The 25,911-nt window shown below is 36.4% G+C and overlaps 1 protein-coding gene across 1 annotated transcript in view; it reads left to right on the forward strand.

Moving 5' to 3' along the window:
• The window catches only part of XRCC5 (X-ray repair cross complementing 5), a gene marked incomplete at its 3' end in the record, with an annotated part of 42,030 nt that extends 16,981 nt beyond the window's left edge, over positions 1-25,049 (forward strand). The window contains exons 12-20 of the mRNA XM_079539223.1: positions 963-1,053; positions 2,304-2,437; positions 4,427-4,623; positions 8,419-8,509; positions 9,924-9,993; positions 17,289-17,398; positions 17,897-17,993; positions 19,989-20,056; positions 24,933-25,049. Of these exons, the coding sequence (XP_079395349.1) occupies positions 963-1,053; positions 2,304-2,437; positions 4,427-4,623; positions 8,419-8,509; positions 9,924-9,993; positions 17,289-17,398; positions 17,897-17,993; positions 19,989-20,056; positions 24,933-25,049 (975 nt within the window). The remainder of the gene's footprint in view (positions 1-962; positions 1,054-2,303; positions 2,438-4,426; positions 4,624-8,418; positions 8,510-9,923; positions 9,994-17,288; positions 17,399-17,896; positions 17,994-19,988; positions 20,057-24,932) is intronic.
• Positions 25,050-25,911: the final 862 nt, after the last annotated feature.

Raw genomic sequence — 25,911 nt, forward strand, 5'->3', positions numbered from 1 at the left:
ACTATTCAAAGTTGTACTAGATTCCTTCTTTGATTCTAAATGCTCATTTATTTCCAGGTTGCTTAGTAATGCAAATTTTTGGTGTACAGTTGGCACTTCAGGCATGTCCAGTTACTCCAGTGTCATTAGGATTCAAAGTCAACTGGGACTGAGGGGAGGAGCTAACAGCTCTTAAAGATGCTTCTTAAATTCAGGTTGAGAGTCAGGAAGACAATATTTACTTAAGACTATGAAATTATTTACTTAAGGACTATGAAAAAAGATAAAATTTCTGGTCATTTTTTTTTTAATTAAAAAAAGTAAACTTATCATATTTGAAATATTTTTTTAAGTTTTGAAAGACCCCAAACGACAGTTTCTTAGAATTTTTGCTACGTATGTTTCCACTGATCTTTCTCGAGAGACGACTGAAAGAGCTAAATATATTTAGCATGGCTGAGCAATGACTAAGGTGGGGGCGGACGTAAGTCTTCAGGCTTATGAACGCTACAAACATCAAGGATGGAAAGGAGTTATTTAGGGTAGTATATACTGGAGGAGGTATTTGAATAAAGGGAAAATCAGCATGACAATGTCAGGGGGAAAAAAACCACTTCTTTGAAACAGTGAGCTGTGATAAATCCTCCCAAAGCTTCAGTGTATGGGGTATTTAAACCTTGGCTGGATGGAACTCTTTGCAAGACAAAGGTGTTGGATGACCTCGGGGGTCTTTATTCAGCCTGTAAGTTAAGAAGTGTTGCCATCATTGTATTCTGAAATAATTTTTTGTTTTTTACTGCTTAAAATGATGTTGCTCTATATGCATTTTATTGATTAATTTTTATGTATATAAGTAAAATTAAAAGATCTAATATCTGTGTTTTTATTGGCCAATGGATCACTTTGGGGTACCTCAAATTTATTTTTTTTAACTTTATGCTTAGTTTTTTCTTCTTGGATTTTTCTTCTGTTTTCTCTCTCAGTGTCTCTTCTATGTTCAACTACCGTACATGGAAGATGTAAGACAGTACATGTTTTCATCCTTGAAAAACAATAAGAAATGCTCTCCTACTGGTAAGATAATCCTTTCTTGGGAAACTGGGCAAATGCTATAATACTCTTCTTTTAAGGTACTTTCTGATGAAATTGTATGCTTTGTCATTTTTTGACATAGGAAAGTACACAGCCACTGCAACAGCTCTTTTGAAATAAGTTCTAATGTTGCCACCGTGAAATGTGAAACAAGCGTCTAAATTACAGCAGTTCGGTTGCAGGCTGAGCAGACCTGAGGGGTTTGTGGACAGTCTTTCAAAGCTGTCTTGTTGAATGAATTCTGGCTCAGATTTTATCATTATTAGTCTCACAGGATTTTTCAGTGGCAGACATTTAAGAGTTAGTCCTCCATAAACCTAGATCTTGGAGCTTGTTTGTGAGACTAAATGGCCAAATCGTGCAGGGCCTGCAATATGTGATTGGTTAGCTAGGATTAGAATAGAGCAATCACTCTAAACAAGCTGGTCCTGTGGTCACTATCTGAGATGTATTTTCTATGTTCCAGGTTTTTTTTTTTGTTGTTTTGTTTTGTTTTTTTTAAGCATTTACTTGTGTCCAGATTCAAGGAAAAGCATCTTTGAAGAAGTATACAGTATGCAGCCATGCAAAGCTTGACTCAATGTTCTGTGAATTTTCATAGCAGTGAGCATAAATGGATGCAGTTTAAAATCCACTCCCACTTCAATTTGTAGTGTGATCCATTGAATGGGCATCTGCACATCAGGGTTTTATGGCATGACTGGGTTTCTGAAACATTTTCTATTTACTTTTCTGTAACCAGCAGTTTTGATAACAGATCTTAAATCTGTCTTACCAGAGCAACAGTCGACTATTGTGCACTGAGTTAATTTGCAATCCTAACTTTTAAAATCTATATTACTTAGTTTAGTTTTTCAAATTTACTTTTCTCCTTGTTTTCTAAGTGTCCTATAAACCTTCTGTTGCAAATGAAAACAACTTGAAAAAGAAAAATGGAAGCAGAAAGGCAGCAGTAATTGAGGTGTTCCAAAGGAAAGAATGAACTCAAAAGCCAACCGATCAAAACCCTCTAAGTTTTATGTCTTTACATTGTAGTCCTTAAACAAAGCAGAGTTTTTATTACTGTCTGCCGCCCATATTCATTTGGGGCATTTCTTGTATATGCAGTCTTCTGTGGCATTTAATGACTTGTCAAAATTTCACATTCTGAAGAGAATCTTCATCTGTAAATTGTTTCAAGAAATGCATCCATCTGCAAGTTAATCCTTCTTTGTATTTAATTGTTGCCTTAGTGGATCAGTTATCTGCGATTGACTCCTTGATTGATTCTATGAATTTGGTTTATGAAGATGATGATGGAGAAACTTTTGAGGACCTGTTTAAGCCGAGCAAAATCCCAAACCCTCATTTTCAAAGGTTATATCAGGTGAAGTCATAAGTTATATGACATCTTAAGAAAACATATTCTTAAATCTTTTTGTTTTTCTGTCTCTGTAATTCACATTAGAATGATCTGCATGGTGAAGAGTCCAATATAAAAGCTTTGGTATTTAAGTATAGATTTCCATATTGTCATTGATATACATTTTATTCCTAAAATGTCTCATGTCCAGGAGAAAAAGGGGAATTACACCTGTGCTCAGAAGTCCACAAAAGCATCAAAAATGCTCAGAGGTACCCAGAGCAGACAAGTTAAAACTGGATTGGGAATCTCAACACTGCACTGGGGAGATGATGACGCAGGAAAAAAAAATCAGTCTTAAGGTTTTGGGCAAAGAGCAATGCACTGAAAACTGAGAGGGCTTTAATTTTTCATTATCTATCTAATCAAATCTTGAGCAGAGTCACTTTTCTATTCATTATTTCATTGAGCAGTGATTCCAAAATAGATCAGAGGTAAATTGATCAGTAATAAATGACTAACGTGGTTGATATTTGAAGTACTACGTTGGGTTGTCTGATTTAATACATTTTATGGGTAAGCAGAATAATTCACACTACTTAAACTTATTGTTTCAAGCTGTCTACATTTTGATTTAAATTCTTTTGATATCATTAAGATTTTCTTTGCATCTGTGAGGATGAGAAACTTAATTATGCCTTGGAATTCAAGTCGTCAAAGAAAAAAAACTTCAGGTTAAATTGATTCAACTTCATCTTGGTTTTACACCTCGATTCTGAGGGTATTGGCCATCTCAGGGTTCAGAAGTCACGTTCTACTCGGAAAAGCAGGGACAAGTGGTGGCTGTGGCTACAGGCTGCTCAGCTCTCGCAGCTACATATGTAGAGATTTCAGATGCAGAAGACTGTAGAAGACAGTCGCCCTAATGCTGTTTTAATATTGTCAAATCATCTCTGGGTTTTCTTGTTTATTTTTTGTTGTTGTTGTTGTCTCACAGGAGCCATTATTGCAGCTTCCAGCAAGATTTTCACTCTTTCAAAATAATTATGTTTTAAATCATTGCAAGTGTTTCCAAATCAGTAGCCTTGTACCACTGCCTCTTTTTGAAAGTATGCTCTGATATGGATTGGAATCTTAATGGCAGCATGAAAGCACATCAGTATTGATGTGCAGCATATGGTCTGGATGTTCTTTAATGGCAGCTTTTTGGCATAAATAGAAGTTTGTTTTGCTTTTTAAATTAAGGTCGTGTTTGACAGTGAGGGAGCGAATCTCTCCTGTTGTCCTAGTTTACTGGGTACTTACCTTTGCACTTGCATCTAATACACCCAGTGCAGTGTACTTGGGAAGAAGATTCTCCTGTGTATTTCTATGCGTGCATTTGCATGTATTGGTATCTGTGTGTATGTGTGTTAGTTTTATATAGCTAGACACACAGGGGTGCCCAAGAGCCCTCTCTGTAGCTCCTGCCATCTGTTCCAACTTTATGTTCCTCTGTAAGGCCTCTTCATTCCATCACTCTTTTCAAAGCTGTTATGAAAACATACCTGTGTTCAGTGCCTCGCCTGTGCGTTTTCAACTTCTCTCTTGCTACTTGCTCTTGAACAAGTGAAAGTTGCTCATTATACACATGAAGTTTTTTTGATCAAGAGGAAATATTTCTTTGAGGGACAAGAAACTGTGACAGTAACTTGAATGCAAGACTGAATTGTATGTCTTGCTGTCTAGTTTTTTGACCGTTTCTCTCATGTGACTTTTTCCTGGGATTTTCCTAATATTTTTTATAGCACATATTACAGCATCAGTGTTCTCATTCAGTTTTATTATTTACATCTGATCACATGATTTTCAGTCCACGGTGAAATAAAATATTTCTCATCAATGTGAAGGTATTTTCTTTAATATGGAAGATAATGCATATGTATCATTTGATGTTAGGTATGTGCTATACAAGTGTATTCCATTAAAAGTATGTAACCTGAAAGGCTTCTTTCGTTAAATTGTTTCTTGCAGTGTTTGCAGCATAAGGCTTTTCACCCCAATGAGCCATTGCCACCAATTGAACAACACCTTTTGGAAATGCTGGAGGTGCCCTGTGTGGTAAAAGAAAGGTGTAAGGCTCCACTTGAAAAAGTAAAGGCACTTTTCCCTCTAAAAGATGCTGGCAAGAAAAAAGAAGAGAAGACTGCTCAAGATATCTTTAAAGATGAGTGAGTTGGAACTTTTTCTTAAAAACTTTTTTTGCACTTTAATTCTCGCTGAATGTGGTAGCATTTTGTATATTGGGTTATAAACTGAAAAAGTACTGATGCATGGAGAACACTGTGGTAACTGTTCTGGGGTGTTCGAAGAGCACTGATGGTCTTACGGCTGTTGGACAAGACATAGTGGCATTCAGTCTGCATATCTATACTTGTCACAGAATCACAGAATTCATCAGGTTGGGAGAGATCTCAGGAGCTCTCTGGTTCTCAGTTGCTCAAGGCAGGGTCTTCTATGAGATCAAAGCAAGTATCTCGGGACTCCATCCAATCTTGTCTTGCAAATCCAAGGATGAACACTGCATTAACTCTTGGGGCAGCCCTTTACAGTCCTTGATTGCATGGTGATCACAGTATTTGTCATACTGACATTTATAAAATAGTTCAAATAGAAGTATCAGAGGGTTCAGTTCAGTACTTTAAATTATCTGTAAGATTACTATTATTTTTATTACTAGCATTATTTGTATTACTAGCAGCACGCTTTATTTTGCTGTTCTACAGTTTTCATTTTGAATACCAAATCAAAAGAAATAAAGCTTAATTATTATCTGCTGTGCAGTAAATGTGGATGTCTTAAAATATTCTGCACTCTTTCTGGAACATCTTAAGCTAAAATTCTTGGCTCTTGTTAGTGCATATACTGTGTTTACATTATTTGTGCTGTAAGTATGAAAAATGCTGAATTGGTACTGCATTGGTACTATTTTCCCAGCCAAGTCTATTTTGCTCAAAATTAAATGTACTGAATGCCTACAACAGGCTGGTCCTCTGAGATGTTGGAGAGTTCTTGGCTCCTTTTTCAACCCTTCTGCCATTTTAGCTGAGTTGTTTCAGCCCAAGGAACAATGTTTCTGAGCCACTCTAAAGCCCTGCTAAGCGGAGTTGATGCGTATCCTTTGCTTTTGGTTGGGTAGAGCCTCTTAGCTTGTTACCATTGGGAAGATACGACCTCAGACTTCTCAGGCTGTTCTGGGATAGTGACCACACTTTTTATACAGGCTAGGAGACAGATCGCTTTTTCTTTTGTTCCCTGTTGTGTGTGCCTGTCTTGTCTGTGAATTCGTACTGATTACATTACCTTATCCTTGCTGTATGCACGTACTGTGTTCTGTTCGCGTGTGTTTATAAGCATACATACATTTATGTATGTCTTTTTAAAAGTATAGAAACAGCTTTAAAACAAGGAAATAAAACAACATAAAACTTAGTCTCAAATAAGCTAGGAAGAAATTTGAACCAAAAGCTGTGGCATGTTGCTGAAAAATGTACTGCCCCAAAGGCTTCAATTTGACAAGCAGGAAGGAAAGCTGTTTTGGTTACATACTGATTTGATTTAGAAGGAAGATGAAAGCAACTGTAAAAAGAATTGAGTTAAAAATTGGTGTGGGCATATAAAATGATTTAGGAAAAAGAAAATGATCTATAAGGTAAGCAGAAGGATAGAAATATCTGTGTCTGGGAATAGCTGACTGACACAATTAAATCATTTAATGAGAAAAAAATTTCACTACAATGTGGATAAGGAAGATGTTAAGCACCGCTAACATTTGACTTTTTAAAGCTCTCAGATCTAGACAGTTTGCACTGAAGAGGTTTTAAAAAGTTGGGTAGAAGTTCTCTTCACAGTTACTTTCTTTTCTGAAAAAGATTAGTGCTGATCAATCTCTTGCATTTGATGTCGCCTATCATGATATTGACTGGATGAATCTCTACTTACTTTTAAGGTGTGAGCAGGACTACAGCAGCATAAATTTAGCCATGATATTTTAATAGAAGTTTTATCAGTCTGCATTAATGTGTTTCACTTTTGCTTCCTACATTCTATGTAAAATGTATTTTTCTTTTTAGATTGACTTTGGAGAGACAAAACCCAGTTTTGCGTTATGTGAGAGGCATCTATCCGAAAGTAGAACCAGATATTTTAAATTCATCTTTCATTTTATTAATTATTCTCAGAGTTGTTGCACGTCTCACATTTAAAAGAAAAATACTGCTAATCAGTGCATTATCAGTAACAGGTTTTAAATGTCAAATCCTTGGTTAGTGTAAATGGGTTTGGATTCATTAGTTTCTGTTGTACTGTTTTGCTTAATGATGGCTGTAGATAGGACTTTGACACTTACATATTACCATTTACGTTTTCCTCCTATATCCAACCCCAAAGCATTTTGAAATGGTAAAAATATTGCAGGGGGAGAAGCATTTCAAGACATTGCAAGGGATCACAAGGCAGTTTTTGAGGTCAAACCATCACGGTGCATACAAGAACTTGCGTTCACATGGAAGTTCTGAACTCTCTAGTGTTAGATAAGGAGCAGTTTCTCTATTTTATAGAGAGGATATTGGCTGTCCAAAGCAATAAAGCAAGTTGTTCGAGGTCAGCCAGAAAGAGCAGAGCTGGGAATGAAGCAGGATGTCCTGCTGTCCTTGTGCTGAGGCATATCCAAAGTCATCACTTCACCTGGAGTGATAAGTAAGGTTATGATGGATGACAGGAGTTGCTGAGGAGATGGATTTTCGTTTCAGTAGTGACAAAATTAAGTAAAAGAACAGAGAAGACCACAGAAACAAAGTGGGATGGACACTGATTGCAAAGAAGGGAGGACTGTGCCACAGAAAGAAGGCAGTATGAGTTCTTTCTATTAACTGGGTAATTCAGCAGCATGCAATGCAAATTTCAAGGTCAGTTGTAACCTTGAAGAATGCGAAATGGGGCCCAGTCCTTGATCTGTTTCTTGTCCCAAATTTTCTATTTCTTTTTTTCATTGCTGTATTGGAATTTTTCAGAACAATTTTGTTTAGTTTTGGGATTCCTTGAAGGCATATACTGCAGTGTAGATCACTGAGTACCTTTCAGTCACTCTTACGTTAAAATTGATTCTTCTGTATCAGTAGCCCATCATGTTAAAGAGCATGAGACACAGTGTCTGATTGCTTTTCTCTTTTGTGATTATCAGGATTCATTCTGTTGCCAAGACATAATCTAAAATCCTGTGAGTTTGGCATTTAAGTTCCTGGTTTGAATGTGCCTTGTACGCTACCTGTGAGGGCAAAGGTAGAAAGTTAATAGCCTGAAACCACAAATAATAGTTTAAAAATACCCTAATCTTTTGAAAGCATTTTTAGTGTAGCTTAAGGTTGTTCTAGGAGAATTCTTACTTAGATGGGGTTTGTCTAGCAGGTTTGACTGTTCTAAGTGCAATTATGTAAAGCCCTTTGTGTGCTGATGGAGAGTGAAGGAACTTCTCATAAGGGCAGGTATTGACAGGGCGAGGGGAAATGGTTTTAAACTGGAAGAGGGTAGATTTACACTATGTATTAGGAAGAAACTTTTTACTGTGTGGTTGCTGTGAGACACTGGAACAGGTTGCCCCTGCTTAAATGTTAAGCATGAATTTGCAAAGAAAATTTAAAAGCAGGTTGGTGAGAATACCAAATATCATGTAATATGTGATTTATTGACTTACATTATGCAGTAAATAGCAAAGGTTTCAAATAAAACAACTGGAAAAAGCCTGTATTCTGAAACGTGCAAAAGAGGTGCATGAATAACATGAATGATTTCTGTTTCTACTGTCTTCTTTGTGAAGACAATGAAAAATGAAGTGTTGTTTACTGTTAGTTTGAGAGCAGTTTAATAATGAAGATTTTCTCCGGTCTTCAGTGTAATTTTTGTTAATTTAGTGAAGAATTTACTTTGATTTAGTGTTTGCTCATTTTTGTCCTCTTCATTTGCTGCAGTGAAGATGGACCCAATGCTAAGAGAAGAAAAACTGAAGATGAGGAAGATAGCTTTAGCATCATGAAACTTGCTGAAGGCAATGTCACCTCTGTAAGTAAAGTTTTAAAACTCTTTTTATCAAAAGGGAACATCAATTTTTCTGAGTGTACTGCAGTCAGCATGCAGGATTTCTGATAAAGCATGGAATTCTAGCTGAAATAGACATGACTGAAATTTTTCTGCTTGTAGACTCTGCTAAATATTGTAAAGCAAATTTTCTCTGCCTTAAGATCAATATTAGCATGGATTTCCATCAACCTGGGATATTTTGAGGCAAAATTCTCCCACAAAGCTTGGAACTATACAGGCAAGCCTGTGGATCTGAAGAAAGCAGGATCACAGAGCTGGGGTTCAGTATTGGAGTTTTATTCTTCTTTCATATATTCTGCCATGTAAACGCTCCCTTTGTGTACTTAATCAGAGGTCTTGCTTGATTTTAGAGATTGCTCGCTTCATTGGCTGGGATACTAAAATAATGCATTTATCTTCATCTTAATGTTAAGCTAGGTTTCTACCTTAATTCCAAGTGTCACGTAAATTCCAATGTCACTGTCATGTAAAAACTATATCATAACTTTATTAGATTTTTATTTCATAGGATAAGTGATTTAACATTAATGATGATAACTTCTTGTTTTCAAATGTGCTGCCCTCTTAAGTTCATTTTTGTAAGGAATGGTTGAGTTTTAAGAAAGGTGTGGAGCTGAGACCAATGTTCTGTACTCCTAATAATCAGTTTCTGCTATTAGCTGAAAAATGGCACTGCCTGATTTAAAAGAAACACTGGGAGACCAAGTAAGTTTACTGAAAGAGTTACGTTGGCAGCAAAACATAAACATTGGAAATAAAATTAGAAAAGTTTCAGTTTCTGAAAGGAAACAGTAAACACTGTGAATTTTCATTCTAAGGTTGTTGGATCCACTTTTCAGTAAACTTTGATATCTGACCTGGTTTTATTTCTGTTGTAAGGTTTCTGCACTTGTATGCAAATGTAGAACTTCATCTTTAAGATGCCGGACTGCTACAGAAGGAGTGGATGAAATGAGTATGAGCTTTTAATTTTGAGCTTCCTATTGGTTTTGGCAAGTCAATGATTCTGTATCCTCATGCCTGGGAGCTCCCATTCCTCATTAAGTGTCTGTCAAGATTTGTGAGAGGTCTGTGCTGCAGAAGGTCTCAAAGCTGAACTAGCAGATAGCTTGAACTATGCTTCTGACCTTTAAACCCCAGAGAATATAGTTGGTTTATAAGATTGCAGTGTAGTAAATTCATCTTGCACTTGCCATGACTAACCTTTGCTAGGACTACTCTACATTAACACACTATAAAATTCAAGTTTTCAGCATCTACATGTGAAGAAGTGTACCAATTCTGTTTCCATATTAAAATAAATAGATTTCTGTTGCCTCCCAGGAAGAAAGAAATGGGTTTTGGCAGACAATTGTCATTTTTGTATCTTTTGTAGGTTGGCAGCGTTAACCCAGCAGAAGACTTCCGAATTCTGGTGAGGCAGAAAAATGCTGACTTCAAAGATGGTAAGTGACCTTTATTCATCTTAATTATATTTACCAGCATCTTCAGGGCTCAGTGGATGTGATCTATTTTCCTAAATATAAGTTTCTTGTGTGTTGTGAGATGCTTTACAGTATACGGACTAGTTTCTGATGTTACAAAGCAAAGATGGGTGGCTTGTCTCAGACACCCTGGTTTGTGTAAGATGGCACTAGACAGTGACACTGAGGTTTGAGTAGCAGCTTCTGCATTTTCTAACAGAAGATCTCTTGGCACTGGCTACCGTTTTCAAGCTGTTTATCAGCTTCTTGTCCAGCTGTAGGTGATCTTTCTAGCTTGAAGTAGAGGCTTGTTGGATGGGCTCTATATGAGAAACCTGTCTTCTGTTGCATACTTAGTTTGTCTTATGAAGAAATAGTAATTGAATGCTTGAAATCTGAATGTTTATAAGGAAAGATAATTTCTTACTGCTGCTTGTGAGCAGAAGAAAGTATGGGTAAATTTAGTGAAGTTGGATTGTAATAACCAGCAAGCACCTCAAAAGGTGTGAGCATGTTCTGAGTGTGCTGAATTTATCACTCAGCACAAAAAAAGACAAGATTTTGATGGAGAGGCAAGGAAGAAAACACACAGCACAGGTCGGCTACTGTCTCGTTGGTTTGGTATGCTCTAAGTATTAAAATGCCAAGCAGTTATTGTATATGTAATGTACACAGGCATCTTAAAAAGGTTGCACAAGATGAACGGGGTCCTAAATTCTCTGGAGTGGTGATTTGAAGGTTGTGGCAAGATAAGCTTTACCTACCTGGTAGCCACTAATGTAGTGTGGTTTTTTGTTTTCCCAAAGGAACATTTTCAAGTGTTTTTCGTGAGAAATGCTGGCTATTCTGGCTATTTAAGCTTTTGGGCATGATTTTAGGAGTGCATTAGGTAGTGTATTGATTTCTGATAGTCTACTGAAGCCTACATGGCTATTTCTCTTCAGAATGTCTAGAAATATAGGACAGCTAGCCAGTTACTTATGTGGATTTTGTATTAGATACAGAACAAGTTCTTTTTATTGAAAAATTGTTGAATTGTGTTCTTGAGTCTCAGATATATTAAGATGCAGTAAAAAACATTGTATGAGGTACTAGAATGCTGAAACTGTGGAACGATTGACTACTTTGTTATGGTAATTAGTTTTATCATGTAGGAAGGCTTTAAAGCAGAAATAAGTATAGTGTTTACCCTTGAAGATCATTTAAGTGAAGAGTGCTTAAATACATCCACTTGTTAGCTGTTGTAGAGATAACTGCAGTACATGCCAGGATGGCTTCTGAAACTTTGAACAATCTGCTTTTGTGTATGATCTGCTCTGTAATTATAAGGTGTAACTAGACAGTGTAGCGCAATCACCCATGTAAAGGAATGAGAGAAGCCATTCTAAATCAAAACATGCTCTGCATATTATTTTTCCCTTTTGCATAGTCATTTTTCTGCTTTAGAGTCTTGTAGGTAGTTCAATACATAAAACATTGCAGGCACGTTTAAAACCATTCAGTAATTGTGAGGGTTTTTCTTAAAAATAGTTTTATATCGCATTTAATGAGAACTTTTTTTTTGTTCCTGCTAGAACATGTAAAATGTCTTTGCAGGAAAGGATAATCTGTGGTGTTGTAGTAGTTTATTGGAAAAAATTAGTAACATTTTATGTGTCAGAATGCAGACAAGAGAACTACTAGGCTGTATCCCGTCTTTCTCCTTTCTAATATAAAAAGATGAAGTGTAGAATTCCAAACTGAACAGAGCCTACATTCTCACTTGGAAAAAAGGTAGCAATTCCTTCCTCCTTCAGCTGTTTGCTTGGAAGTGGATTAGGGTTGTTGTAGCAAGAGGAAGAGCTGTTGAAGAGTGACAGTTTATAATTAAGCTGTGAGTTACTACACACACCCTTTCCAGTCCACAGCAAGTCTCTTAGCAAAGTAAAAGAGTTATCTGAAGTATGGCAAGAGGGATAAAGTAAATAATAAGAATGAACTGTAGCAGGTCCTGATGGTATATTAATCAACAAAGGTGAAAGCATTAATGCATCTAGCAGTGGTGACTGGGATTTTTGCTGTTCGTAGAAGCTTGTGTGCAGCTTAGAATCATAAAATCATAGGATGGCTTGGGTGGGAAGAGACCTCAAAAACCAACCAGTTCCAACCCCTGCCATGGGCAGGGATGCCACCTACCTGATCGGGTTTCCCAGGGCCTTGAGCAGCTGCAGTGTTTGTCTGCATACTAAGTTCCACAGCGGACAAAGCTGATGATGTATTTGCTCCTATGGAGAACTGACTTGCTAATATGTAAATACATTCTATTAAAAAAAAAATCCAAGTGTTTCAGATTGGCGAGGGTGTTAGGGGTATGTTTTCTGAGACTGGCAGCTCAAACCCTGGAATAGTAATTGACTTCATTTTTAATTGACATCTGTGCAGTTTATTACAGTAAGGATGTACTTACGGTTCACGTTATCAGTGGTGTGTGAAGGTGCCAACTTGCAGATTGTTTATTGTTCTTATAACTAATATTATGTTTCCTCTCCAGACACGTTTACTTTCTTGTTTGCATTCACTGCTGCAGAGATGTCAGTTTATGCAGGTCTCGTTTTGAACAGGTTACAAGTGCACAGTCATCACAAAGAGCAGTCTTCTCATAACAGCTTCTGACATTTTTGTCAATGAATGCAAATAAAATAGATTAGTTACCCTAAGTAGAATCTAATCTTTATTCCCAAGGCTATACAGTGAGCTTCTTCAGTGCTGTGGCTGCAGAGAAGGCTCAAATACAGTGGCTGTTTGCCATCTTCTTATGCCGGAGGAGTAGCCACACAACCACCATTACATCATGTGCAACTGTTTATGGATTTCCATTCATGTCTGTGTTTCCAGGGAGTAGATAATGTCCAATTTAGAGTATAGAACTTGCATGCAATTCTGTGTAAGGCAGGAATGCTTAATGGAAGGTGGTTAAATAAATAAATAAAAATAATAGTAAAAAAAAAAAAAAATACTGTGTGTACATATATATATATATATATATTTTTTTTTTTTTTTTTTTTTTTTTTTTTAACTTTTCTGTGGAAGTTGTTTGCCAGATTTCATTGCATCCTGCAGGACTCTTGTCTGAGAATATGGTGTCTGAAGTCCTGTAGTTGAAATAAGCTTTTTTAAACTTTTACTGATTGTCTGTGAAGAAATAAGTCTGAAATGATAGCAGTACAGTTTGTGAGCATTACAAACTGCATTGAACTCCCAGTTTTTATGCTTATATTTGTCAGTATCTTTACTCCTAGGCATTTCTGGAAGAATAAGGTTAAGTGAGTCAATAATTGCATATGTAGATTTCAGTAAACTTTCTGCCTTGCTTCAGGTGACTCACTTTTACCATGGCATGTAGATCACATGAGTAAAATGTCTAACAAGACTGTTTTGCAGTGGATGCTTCATGTGCATAAAAGAATTGTGTATGACAGATATGCAATGAAAATGTACTATTTGTGACAAAATGGGTATTTAATTGCCAGATTTTCTCAGGAATGTGTAGTTATCTAGTGAGATATGTATATAATTTTTTTAATATAGTATTTATTTTCACTTTTTATAGGCACATATCTTTGCTGCTTGCCTGTGTTTTTATCTTAGCGGAGATCTTTGAGTATATTGGAAAGTATTGCTACTCTTGCTTCGTAGGGCAAATGCGATGACAGGTTTGGTGAAAATGATTCAATCATTAGAATAATATTTGCAAACCAAATAACTGAATGTAAAAAACTTACTTTGAAGTTTTCTGTGTCTCTACTTCACAGAAAGGATAAAGCCAGACTCTTTTGAAGAGCACAGTGATTGGGTCAGACACAACAAACAGAATTCTGAATTAGATATTATGGGGAAAAAAATCAGTGATGGTAGTTAAACATAGGAAGAGTGGCCCAGAGAATTTGGAAACTTTCTGTATTTGGAACTTCTTAATACTGAAGTGCTTAGAGCACTAAACCACCTGGTTCTCCATGATTCTGATTTGAATGGGATTTGAACCAGAATACTTTCAGACATCTAGTCTTAAATTGTTCTGAGCCATGCCACTGTTAATGGCCATTTGGAGAGAGCATTTCAAAACTGAGCAGCACCGCATAGCACACCAGAGTAGTTTAGTAATTCTTGATAAAATTTTTACTTCCTTTATCAAGTCAAGAAATCCTTAAAAATAGGGCAGTGTTTAGAATCTGCTCCTCCTTGTCAGTTACAATGAGATCATCCTTGCAGAACAACAATTTGAAATCCATTGGCAGGTAGTTGAACTGATTTGTCTGTGATTCTTGCTTTAAGCACCGTCCATTAATACAACTCATTATTACTGTCATTGGATAAGTTAAAAGATTGCTAATAATAGGATTCATTTGTGCATAGAAGGGGCTGTATTTTTAATATTTTTTAGGAAAAAAAATTATGTACAAGGAATTGAACTCAGACTATGAGACAATCTCAACTATTATTAAACTGTCATCTGTTTGGCATAGTAATCAAGATCAAGGACTGAACTGAACAAGCAGGAAAATATAACTACAATTCTGTACTGTAACTATTCAGAGATAACAAGTGAATATAATTGTTCATGACACATTTCACATGAAGTGGCAGCACTGATGAGTGTATTTTAGAGTAGGAAAAGTACCTCAGTGCCAGTGGGGTAGGATCTTCTATTGAAACATTTTTACTTGTAGTTCTCCAGTCCATAATTGCTCTATTTGTTGCACAGTCAATCAGATACAGTAGGAGGAAGCAGACGATCAGCATTTCTTGGGATGATCTGTGGAATGAGATGTTGATTAGGAGTGTTGGAATTCTCAGCATGGGCCAAATACGGAAATTCATTAGTTCATTTCCTTAGATGTAGGAGGGAGATGTAGAGGGCTGTGAGAGGAGAAGGTGACTATTACATGGTGGTGTTCTGAATAGACTATCAGCTCACATCACTAGGACTTGCTCTTCAGGACGTCAGATGTGACTGGAGCTACTATATGAGCTGTGTCTTCTTGCAGAATGTGTGTTTTTGCAAACCGGGACAGATCTACTTTTTGCAGCACTCAAAATCAAATATTCGCATTCATGACAAGGCAGATGATGGATAGGAAAGAAAGAAAAAATTCTCTGCTCCTCCTTGTCAGTTGCAAAAAGATCATTCTTGCAGAACAGCAGTTTAAAATCCATTGGCAGGTAGTTGAACTGATTTGTCTGTGACTCTTGCTTTGAGCTCTGTCCATTAATACAACTCATTATCACTGCCACTGGATAAGTCAAAAGATTGCAAAGACCTACAAAGGTGTATGAAGTCCACTTTCTGTGGATTATACTTCCAGTTAAAATCCTTTTTTGCTGTCTCAGGTATTGTCTGTGTTTTGATTAGACTATCAAATTACTTCAGGGGACCAAAGGCATTTTATCCATTTTAGATTCATCAATCATTGATCTGTCACTTAATGGAGATTCAATGGACAGACTCAATTTTAGCCAAGCTATTTCAAGACATGAAAAGAATCTTGATTTCATATACTGTTGCTTTTTTTCTGTATAATTGTAGTATTTTCTTGCCTGTTAAAACAGTATGAAGCTTTATTTGTTTCAGATTTGGAAACAAATTTCAGAAAGAGTGAATTTGCAGTCATTAGCAAGAAAAAATGATGTTTTGATGCCTGCTAGGGCAATCAAGTAGAAAAGGCTTTTCTTTAATAAAAAAAAAAAAAAAAAGCAAAATAAATACAGTACGTGATAATTCCAAGCCGTGTGGTAGAGTCATTCTGACAATGAAGACTTTTATTGCACCCTTGTACTGCCTGGGGTTTTAATTTAACACATCAATGAAAAGGCAGTATTTAAAAAAACAGAACAACAAAAAACAAAGAACCACAACAGAAACAAAACACCACCACCATTGAAAATACCAGCAGGACTTGCTTTTATTAATTCAACTCGTAAGAAGTTAAAACATTTAATGAGAAAATTGTTAACCATGAAAAAAATGGACTGACTTAACTTGAGGAGTTTAAGTAGTGAGACCTCAATTCAGTTTGTCAGCTACCAGTAATATAAATTAGGAGTGAGCTGATCACCTCTGGGGCAGTGGCACTAGCATACTTCGTTGTGTGCTAGCTGCTGTTGCACAAGACTACTCTTCACCTCCTTTTGTTGAAACTCACTGGAGTCTGATGCTGGTGGGGGAGTATCAAATACATCCTGTTTCATTCTGTTCAGATTAGTTCAGATAAGCGTCACAGAACGTAGATATAACAACTAGTGCTGGTGCTGATTGTAGGCAGAATGGAAGTAGTATTTATATGATGTCTTCTGTGAGTGTGTGTTTATCCTTGTCTTTTCTGTTATTTCCCATCATTGCAGCAGATGATTTTCAGCGATGTTTCCACAGCTGAAATAGCTGCAAGGACATATTTTCCCACGCTTGGGTGTCTGACAGAAAGCGAAATTGAGCTTTTTTTTAATTAATTTAATTGTAATTAAACACAAAGTAAAGGACTAAAATCTAAGATAGTTTATATGGGTTTGTAGAGCACATCTTGATGTTCTCAGTTGTATTTGCAGTGCTTTATTGCTACCTACCTTTTAGGAGCCCTTCAGTATTGAGGATAAAGCTTATGTTTCCCCTTCTTGTCAGCAAAAGTCTCATTGTTTGCCTCTGCTTTTTTTCTGTTAGGCAAAACCAGTTCATAGTATTTGTCTCCATGATCACAAGCAGCACTGACCTTGAAAAATCATCAAGCTACACACTGCAGAGACAATATCCACTGTAATGTCAATAACAAGGTGGTCTCTGAACTGCAATCACCCTACACCTATTGTTTTGACATTATTACACACTCACTGTGAATTTAACTGTGAATTTAATTGAAATATGCGTATATTTCAAAGGCTGTTTGTAGGCTGTCCTTTGTAGAGTTGTAGAATACCTCAGCTTTAAGTCCTAAATATTCTAGCTATATTTTTGACTTAAAAAAAAAAATTAGGCCAGTGCTTTCTTTTCATGGCTTCCAGGTTCAGACTTTGCCTTGGCCATGCTTGAGTGTCTTCCTTGCACACCTAGCTCTTTCAAATAGGCTGAAGTAACTGACAGTAACTTACATACTCAGATATCAAATTGAGTGATTTAAGGCAATGTGGATATGATTAACTCTTTTGGTGTTCGTCAAGGTGGAATAGAGAGACAGATCTAAAGGATTTTTTTTTTTTCCTTGAAAATATGGGTTCTTTGGTTTGCTTATTTATTTATCCTTGTCTTTCAGTGAGTCAGCAGCTGATAAACCGCATTGATCAGTTTCTGGAAAACAGAAGCTCACAGTACTACATGAAAGGGATCAATTGTATTAGAGTTTTCAGAGGGGAGGCTATGAAGGTAATTGTAATATGTGAACACTTCTAAACCGAAGACATGATGGGCCTGGTCACTATATTAAAAACAGCAGCTCATTGCCTTAGGAGAAGTAGATTTAATAGATTTGAATCTCATATGGTTGGAAAGTTTAGAAATGTTCCCGTTTTGCTTTTCTTTATTGTTAATTAGATAAGAACATGCTTTTGAACTCAAAAATTCTGTGGTGTTACTTACTGTTGTTTTTATTCTTTTAAACATAAAAACACAAAGCTTGTGACTTGGTATTTATAAGAGGAAAAATAAGCTATTCTACAGATTTCTTCAAGATAGTTGTAAGAAAGTGTCTAATTTTTTTTTTTAATTCAGTTTTTGTGGTTCACCTTTCCTTAGAACTCTTGGCTTTAATACAGTCAAAACATATAATTACTTTCATGTTCACAATTTTAGATGACTTTATAAAGAATTAAGCTTGCAGCTACTTTAATATTTCCTTATAATCATTGCTGTTATTTCTTTCAGCTATCCAAGGTGCAGTGCTTTAATGATTTTCTGCAGGCCTTGAAGTCAAAGGTGGAAGATAAAGCCTTAACTGATTTCTGGGAGATTGTGGTACAAGGTATGATTCCATTTGACTTTTTATCCATTATGTGAGGTAAAAACCTTGCATTAGCAATGGAACGCTGAACAGCATTCTGATACAGATCATTCCTGCAGCCTACGTAAAATATTTAATTAAAAAACAAACAAACAAACAAAAAACAACACATGAAATAAATACAAACACACTGCCACAAAAAAAAAAAAAACAACAAAAAAAACCAACCTTTTCTTTCATACTGTGTAACTTTATTTTTTGCCCTTATAGTTCCAAACCAGTAATATTTAATAATGCCTTGCCAGGTCTTGTTGAAACTATATGAACTGTGTAAGAGGAGACAAATTAAATGTTACAGGATAAGGATAAAAAGGTACAATTTCAAATGAATTTTAAAATAAATGAAAAAACTCATGCAGCTTACAAGGATATTTCCAAATTAAGCTTCAGAAAAGGCATGGATAGCACTGAAATGTGTCACTGATCATTTTGTATTTAAGTATCCTGAAGAACAGAATATGTGGTACTATGACATCTACTTGTGATTAAACTGGGAGATGAAGGCAATGCAATTCCAGAAGAGCTTCGGATTTACACAGGCGATAAATAGAGGAACGTTTTCACAAGTCTGAAACATAGTGGACTATAAAAAAAAAAAACACATTTTACATCATATTCTTGTTTTTAATTGGAAGCAGAACTAGGGAAATCTGTTAGGAACCCAGCTGTCTATTTTAAGGGTGCCTGCTATAGAATGCAGTGGTTCGTGCCTTTCAAAATGGAGAAGTCCATACTGTGTAATGACTGATTTACCTCAATGTTTAAAAATACAGGATGGGGATGTGTTTTAGTAGTCCAAAGCAGCAACATAAGACAACTCTGAAGAACTGTTATATAGTAGTACAGTAGGGGGAACTTCTCAGAAGATTTAGAAAAATAAAACAAAAAAACCCAGCAACAACCAAAAGAACTCTTTGGAATTAGGAAACTTGGATCTTCCAAAGCCATGCTAGAATGCGGTTTTAATATTTTTAGTTGATTAAACCATAATTTTCAACAAACTGAACTGTTTCTGAAAAGAAAAAATAAATGCAAACCATGATGGTATTTTAATACAAAATTAATTATCTTCTGAGAAGATCATAAAATTGTGGTGCTCTATGCACCGTCTGAATAGGTTGACCCTACTGGGTAGCTGAAACTGCTTTTCACTTGCTGCTGCCAAATACAGAAGTCCTCTTTTCCCTGCTTCTTTTCACATGATCTATGCCCTCTATTCTACCAAATGTAGCATTGGGTCTTGTTACGAGCAATCACCAAAAGATGAGGAATGCAAGTCAGTGTGTTGGTGATTCTTGGGACACGTTAAGGTACCATTAAAATTGTTCTGCTGCTGAAACCTTCCTGAGCCTACAGTTCCTTCCTCTCATACCCCCAAATTCTTTATTTAGGTGCAAGCTTTCATGTAGCCAAGTGGTGAGCTAGGCAGGGACAAGTAATTGAGAGGTAGTGGTTGGACTTTTATTTTAATTTCTTTTGGAGCCAGGAGAGGGGAGGAGTAGTATCACTACATAGAGTGGTGGTGCAGATGCAAAAAGATACAGTCATCCTGTAAACGTAGAATCAACACTGGTAATCTTACTGTAGAACCACAGCATCAGTATTTGTATGGTAAGAGTTAATATTTCTGAGGCTATTAAGGACTGAAGAGCATGCTGTGAATGACTAAAAGTGTAATTTCTTGTAGACTTTCAGCATTTCATCTGTGATTTCAGTATCTCATTAGTGTGATTGTCATAATATTAACAGTTTCCTAAATGGAGACTTCCACAAGCTTATGAATATTCTCATTAATTTATTTTTAAATCATATTTGACTCACACAAGTCACATTTTCCTTTGAGCAATTTTATTTATTTTTGGTGGTAATGGTGATGATACAAGCCAAAGTTGGAATTTGGTGTGTTTTTGGGAAGCCTTCTTATGATATTTTTTATCTTTTTTTTTTTTTTTTTAGACAGAATTTCTTTGATCACTAAAGATGAAGCAGAGGGAAGTTCTGTGACTAGTGAAGAAGCTGAAAAGGTATCATAGTTTTAATTAGCACTTATTTGTGTAGATTCCGTGCTGTGGAACAGAAAATTGCTTATAATGTGTATAAATGAAATAGGATGTAAGAAATGATAGAGTTCTTTTGCCATAGAATTAATATTGCCCCAATCCAGAACAAAAATAATGCCCTAGAGTGTACTGCAGCAGTATATCTTAATTAGTCTTTAAGAAGTAGTATATTTGATGTAATTATCTGAAAATACCCCCTACAAAGAACAGGGATTTCAGGAACTCAGTTTAGCAGCAATAAATTATATATTCAAGACTGCTATTTGAAGCTCATAAAAAGAACTCATTGAGTGATCTTATTGTTAACATGCCAGTTAAAAAACCAGCATGCCTTCTTTAACTAAAGGCTTTACTAACTAGCAATTTAAGTTATCACTGCATATATAGTAAAAATTAGCTATCTCAGTGATTTCTACTTCATGCCAGTCTTGTGGAGTGATGGACACCATAGATTATGTTGGTGATGTTGTCAGTGATCACATAACTGATTTTCAGACAGAAAAAATCAGAGCACTTGCATGTATTCTTTCTACAGAAATAAAGCACTATAATAAGTGTTTGGTGGGATGAATGAAGGATGTCATAGTTACAAAAGGAATTAATTATAAAGGGCAGAATGATGCCTTCAGGTTGAAAGAAGGCAGAATTCAGATTTGTTGTCAAAAATTGTATTTGTGCATAGAGGATAAGAAGGTAAGGGCAGCCTTGTGTCAGGCTGCTGAGTGCCATAACTTTAAGTAGGTTAGAAGAAAGGTCTTTGTATTACAGATCCCTCAAGGTAAACTTGTACCTGGAATCACTAAGTACTTTTCAGCAAAGCTGCTTCTCTGCAAGATGCCACATTGATTTTTGTTACTTCCAGACCTGCGTGAGCAGTAACCAGAAGGAGATTGAAGTGGGTTGTCTGTAGTTTAATTAATTTGTAGATAAAAGTTGTATTTTTGAAACTGCTTTTTTAATCTATAGCAATTTATCTCAAGGTAAAGAAGGCACAGAAGTGTCATGAAAACAAAAATATAAGAAATCTCCTAAGAATCCAAAAAAAAAAAAAGCTGAGCTTGTGTACCCAGTACAAATGACAGGATGTTATTTTGTGAGCACAAAGGACCTACTGGTTGTTTCTCATCGCCCATAAGTTTATAGAGCAGTCTTTTTTTCCCTAGCAGAGGTTTTAAAGAATATAAACTCTTGTTATAAATTCCAAATGCTATGAATTTGTTTGGAATCTTCGTAGGCCAAATCATTTCTTGGGAACTTCACTTTTTAGTCTGACACTATCGTTGGCATTCAAAATGTGATAAGGCTGTGAATGAGTTTCTATTCCTTAAGGAAATCTCTATTAGCCATGAAGAGTTTACATTTCTTTTAACTATGAGCTTTTAACTATGCCCTGGTGAGGCCTCATCTGGAGTACTGCGTCCAGTTCTGGGCTCCCCAGTACAAAAAAGACAAGGATCTCTTGGAAAGAGTCCAGCGGAGGGCCACGAAGATGGTGAAGGGCCTGGAGCATCTCTCCTATGAGGAAAGGCTGAGTGAACTGGGTCTGTTCAGCCTTGAGAAGAGAAGACTGAGAGGGGACCTGATCCAGGTCTATAAATATCTAAGGTGTGGGGGGCAGAATGGCGAGGCCAGACTGTTTTCAGTGGTGAGTGGAGACAGGACAAGGGGAAACGGCTGGAAACTGCAGCATAGGAAGTTCCGCACAAACGTGCGCAAGAACTTCTTTACAGTGAGGTGACGGAGCACTGGAACAGGCTGCCCAGGGAGGTGGTGGAGTCTCCTTCTCTGGAGATGTTCAAGACCTGCCTGGACGCCTACCTGTGCGACCTGCTGTAGGGAACCTGCTTTGGCAGGGGGGTTGGACTCGATGATCTCTGGAGGTCCCTTCCAACCCCTACAATTCTGTGAGCTTGTGGCAGAGGAGGAACACTGTGCAAGGACGAAGCAGAAATTATGAAGAGTAGCAAGGAGTGGAGTTACAGAATAAGATGGAGCTGCAAAATGCTGGTAGACTGACTTAAGAGTGACTTATCTTTTTACCATCAACCTGCAGTCAGCCAGGCTTTGCAGTAAGGGAAGAAGTTCTTTTGTGATTGATTGAAGGTCTTGAGACAGCTGTAACAAGGGGAATAACAAAGACTGTGTGGAGTCAGCTCTGGGCTGCTGAGAGCACAAGCGTTCTCTAATGTGACAGTTAACCTTGCATTTCAGGATGAATGAGTCGCGGCTCTCTGGTAACTAGGCTGTTGGCAGTCCCAGGCGCACACTAGATAACGTTCTCCAGATCCAAATTTGTGGAGTTGCCACTGTCAAGGGTTTGCATGACTCTTTACAAAAGCAACTGAAGAGCTGTGTTGTTGGAATAAGATCTCCATAGACTAAAATTTTGTTCTGAATTTATGGGGCTGATACAAAATCTGGTCTCTGTTGGTCCAGTTGAGCTGAGCTGCATCTTTCCTTTGGTGTGCCAGGCCAGCATTTTCTTCAGTTTATAGTAGATTACAAAAAAGTTCATTTATTTTCGATAATGAAAGTGATACCTTTCCCTGATGGGTTATGCTGGATCTTTTAAAATAGCAAGCAGTGCAATACAAGTTTTCTTCACCTCCGTATTAGGTTGTATGGTCATAATTGCAAGTTCAGAGGTCAAGGGATTGGCTGTCCTTGTGGCCCTGTGTGACACAGAAGCCTTTTCTCTTATGTGCAAATCTTTGGGTGGTTGCATTCTCAGTACTGTTTTGGATACAAGATTCCAAGTTTATTGAATTGCTCTTTGATGGGGAAGGGAAGATTGGTATGGCAGTTTGTTAGGCAGGTGACATGTACAAGTTTGGTTTTTTTTTTTTGGCTGAGCTAAGTTATCCATACCTACTTTTCTTTCTTCCCATCATTGAGGAAAATGGCTTAACGGTTTGATGTTCTTGTTTGGGTGGCTTTTTTTTCCTCTAATAGAAATGCTTTTTTTGGATGTAAGAAAGGCTAAAAGAGCAGGAACGTCAAAGTACTTTTCTGGTTACTGTGGGGAAAATAATTGATTTCAGCTCAATTATTATATGTAGGTTGCTTTTGCATTAATGCAAACGGATTTAGGAAAAAATAATTTTGGGTGTTTGGAATTTGATGGAAACTTCAATTTGCAGCTTACTGCAAAAGTTCATCTTGCATTTCTTTAGCTTTCAGCTTTTTCTACTTAATTTAGTGCTGGAAGGCTAATTTTGAAAGCTTAAAAAATGTGCTACTTTTGTAAATAGCAATCTTAACTGCATAAAAGGAAATTTGATCTGGCACAAAAAAGCCTTTCAGAATTGACAACATCATTACCTTTTAGTTTCATAATATGCGCTTTGTGTTACTACTAGGTTGAGAACTTTGTTAGCAAAATAAGATAGGCAAGTGTACAACAGCTTGAAATTATAATTTGTTCTGCCCCTGTCACCTTAGTTTTTTTGCATCTTCAAAATTTCTAAGTCAAGTTGATGTTAACGTGGTAAAACATGAATGCTGTCTGTAGAGTAGGTTTTCTACATTGTTCTTGGATATTGCTCTTCAGAATGTAGGAAGTGTTTGACCTTTGTCTATTGAGACAGCTAGGCAGAGGCTGCCTGCATCAACTGTCAGTGATGTTAACCACAATATATTTGCTTTTTACCCTGTTGGATATTAGATTTGGTACTTTCCTACGAAATTAACTTATTGATATTCTACCTAGTAGAGGGAATTTGATGGAGTGCCTCTTTCAGTGATTTAAAATTGTAACCTCAGACATTAAAACATAAGATCACTTCTTGATATAGTGGGAGAATGCAGCAGGCAACTTCTTCGTGTTCTGCTCATTGTTTAAAGATGCTGCTGTTGTTCCAGAGCAGGATCAGAACATCTTAAGTAAAATAACGTTTAAGCTTTCTTCAGTGTATTATCTTGGAGGTAGGTAGCACTCTGATAGCTATTCTGTGGCTTCTTATGTGACCTGCATGGCTGTATGAGGTGAAAGCCTCAGAAAAGCATAAATTTGCTTTCAGAAGTCAGCTGTTAGCAGAAAACAAGTTACCTAAACTCTTAACAGGTATTTATTGCCTGTTTAATAGTATTATATTAAGTGCTTGTGGTGGCAATGGTGGTGAGGAGACAGTTGGACTAGATGATCTTATAGGTTCTTTTCAACCTTGTGATTCTATGATTCTATGATTATTTTCTATCCAGAAATTGTTTAGTAATTTCTATGTTATTAGAGTCTGTAACTAAAACTCATAGTCCTATATTTTTATTTTTTCTATTATTATAGATGAAATACTACTTTTTCCCTACTATATTAGGTTGAGAAAAATAATTTGTAGGTGGCTGTACTCCTGATGTTGTTGCTATGTTTGATTTCAGTAGTTACAGTATCTGAATAAGTTAGCTTTATCCTCTGTTTAAGGATGACATGCTTTATGTGGAGGGCATATGGCGAGTTGGTATGAGCAGCTATTGCAGTAGAATTTTACATAATGAATGTTCTATTTTTGAAGACCAGCATTCTAACCATCTTGCATGTTTGAGTGTTTTTTTTCCTTTTTTCAAATTCCTGTCGTTGTTCATTTGTGAAAAATGTTCATTGAACTAAACAGGAAACTTTACTGAGTTCTATACAGTCTATTTCATTAAACAGACTCCACAGAATCCTTTAAAAGCAAGTATTTGGAAATTTCCTTTGTTTTAGGGTGGTTTTGGAGGATGGAAAACAGAATGAATTTGATTCATGATTTTTAATTACAATATGCTAGTGTTAATATTCTGTTCATCTAACATTAAGGATCTGAGTTTCGTCAGAAGCATAAGTATTGTACTGTTGTATTTTCAGTTCTTGACTCCAAAAGAAAAGAAAAATAAAACTCTGCCTGCCACAGATGAAGGTGGTGATGTTGATGATTTGGTGAGTACCATAAAGACAGGATGTGGCTTTAGAACTCAATTTTAACTGAAAGCTGGAGTGAGAGTTTCTCAAAGCAGTAGATTATAGTACATGGCTTAGAAAACACCTGAGGAGCTGAGTCAATGAAGAGCCAAGTGAAAATACTTAACTTCTGTTGTAAAGCACAACCAGATGTGAAATGTCATTGAAGGCAAACGACATGTTGTGTACTAACATGAGTGTTTGCATAGATTAATCCTGTCCTTTTGTGTATTTCAAAAGAGCCAACAGGGCTGCTTCTTTGGTAGCAGACTGTTGTAATTTACTATAATGGCATTTATCGAAGCTTGTAGGTCTGGAATAGTTATTTATGTGGGTTGAAAACTAAAAGTCATTTAAAAAAAGACATTTTAGTCTTTTCAATAAACTTTCTCTTATACAGGCTTGATGAAATTCAAGGATTTCAAGAGATTTTTAATAAGAATTTTAGGCTTTTTTTCTTAAAGTTGAATCATTACAAATCTATCTCCAAGACTTAAGCTGGTTGTGTAGGCAGTTCTGATAAAGTTTTAACCGCAAGCAGGTTTCTGCTTTTAGAGTGTATTTTTTGCATCTATGAATTGCACATATTATCTGAAAATGGGATTTAATGTTTGTTTTTGTACTTTACAACAACTTAGTATTAAATTTGAATAATATATTAGAACTCGGGTATTAATTCCACTTATGTTATATAGGGATTTGTGAATTTCTTCTATTTTCTAAACACAGATAAGAAATAACTTTAACTCAATGCCTTTTCTGAATCTGTTGCTTCTATTTCAGCTGGACATGATGTGATCGAGTAATGCGTGGTGATTATGCCTGCCAAGTTTTCGAAGAGATCTCCCTGTGTAAGATGGGATATAAAAGGGGATGTTAGTGAGAA

The sequence above is a fragment of the Tetrao urogallus genome, assembly GCF_951394365.1.
Source record: "Tetrao urogallus genome assembly, chromosome: 8".
Classification (NCBI taxonomy): Eukaryota; Metazoa; Chordata; class Aves; order Galliformes; family Phasianidae; genus Tetrao; species Tetrao urogallus.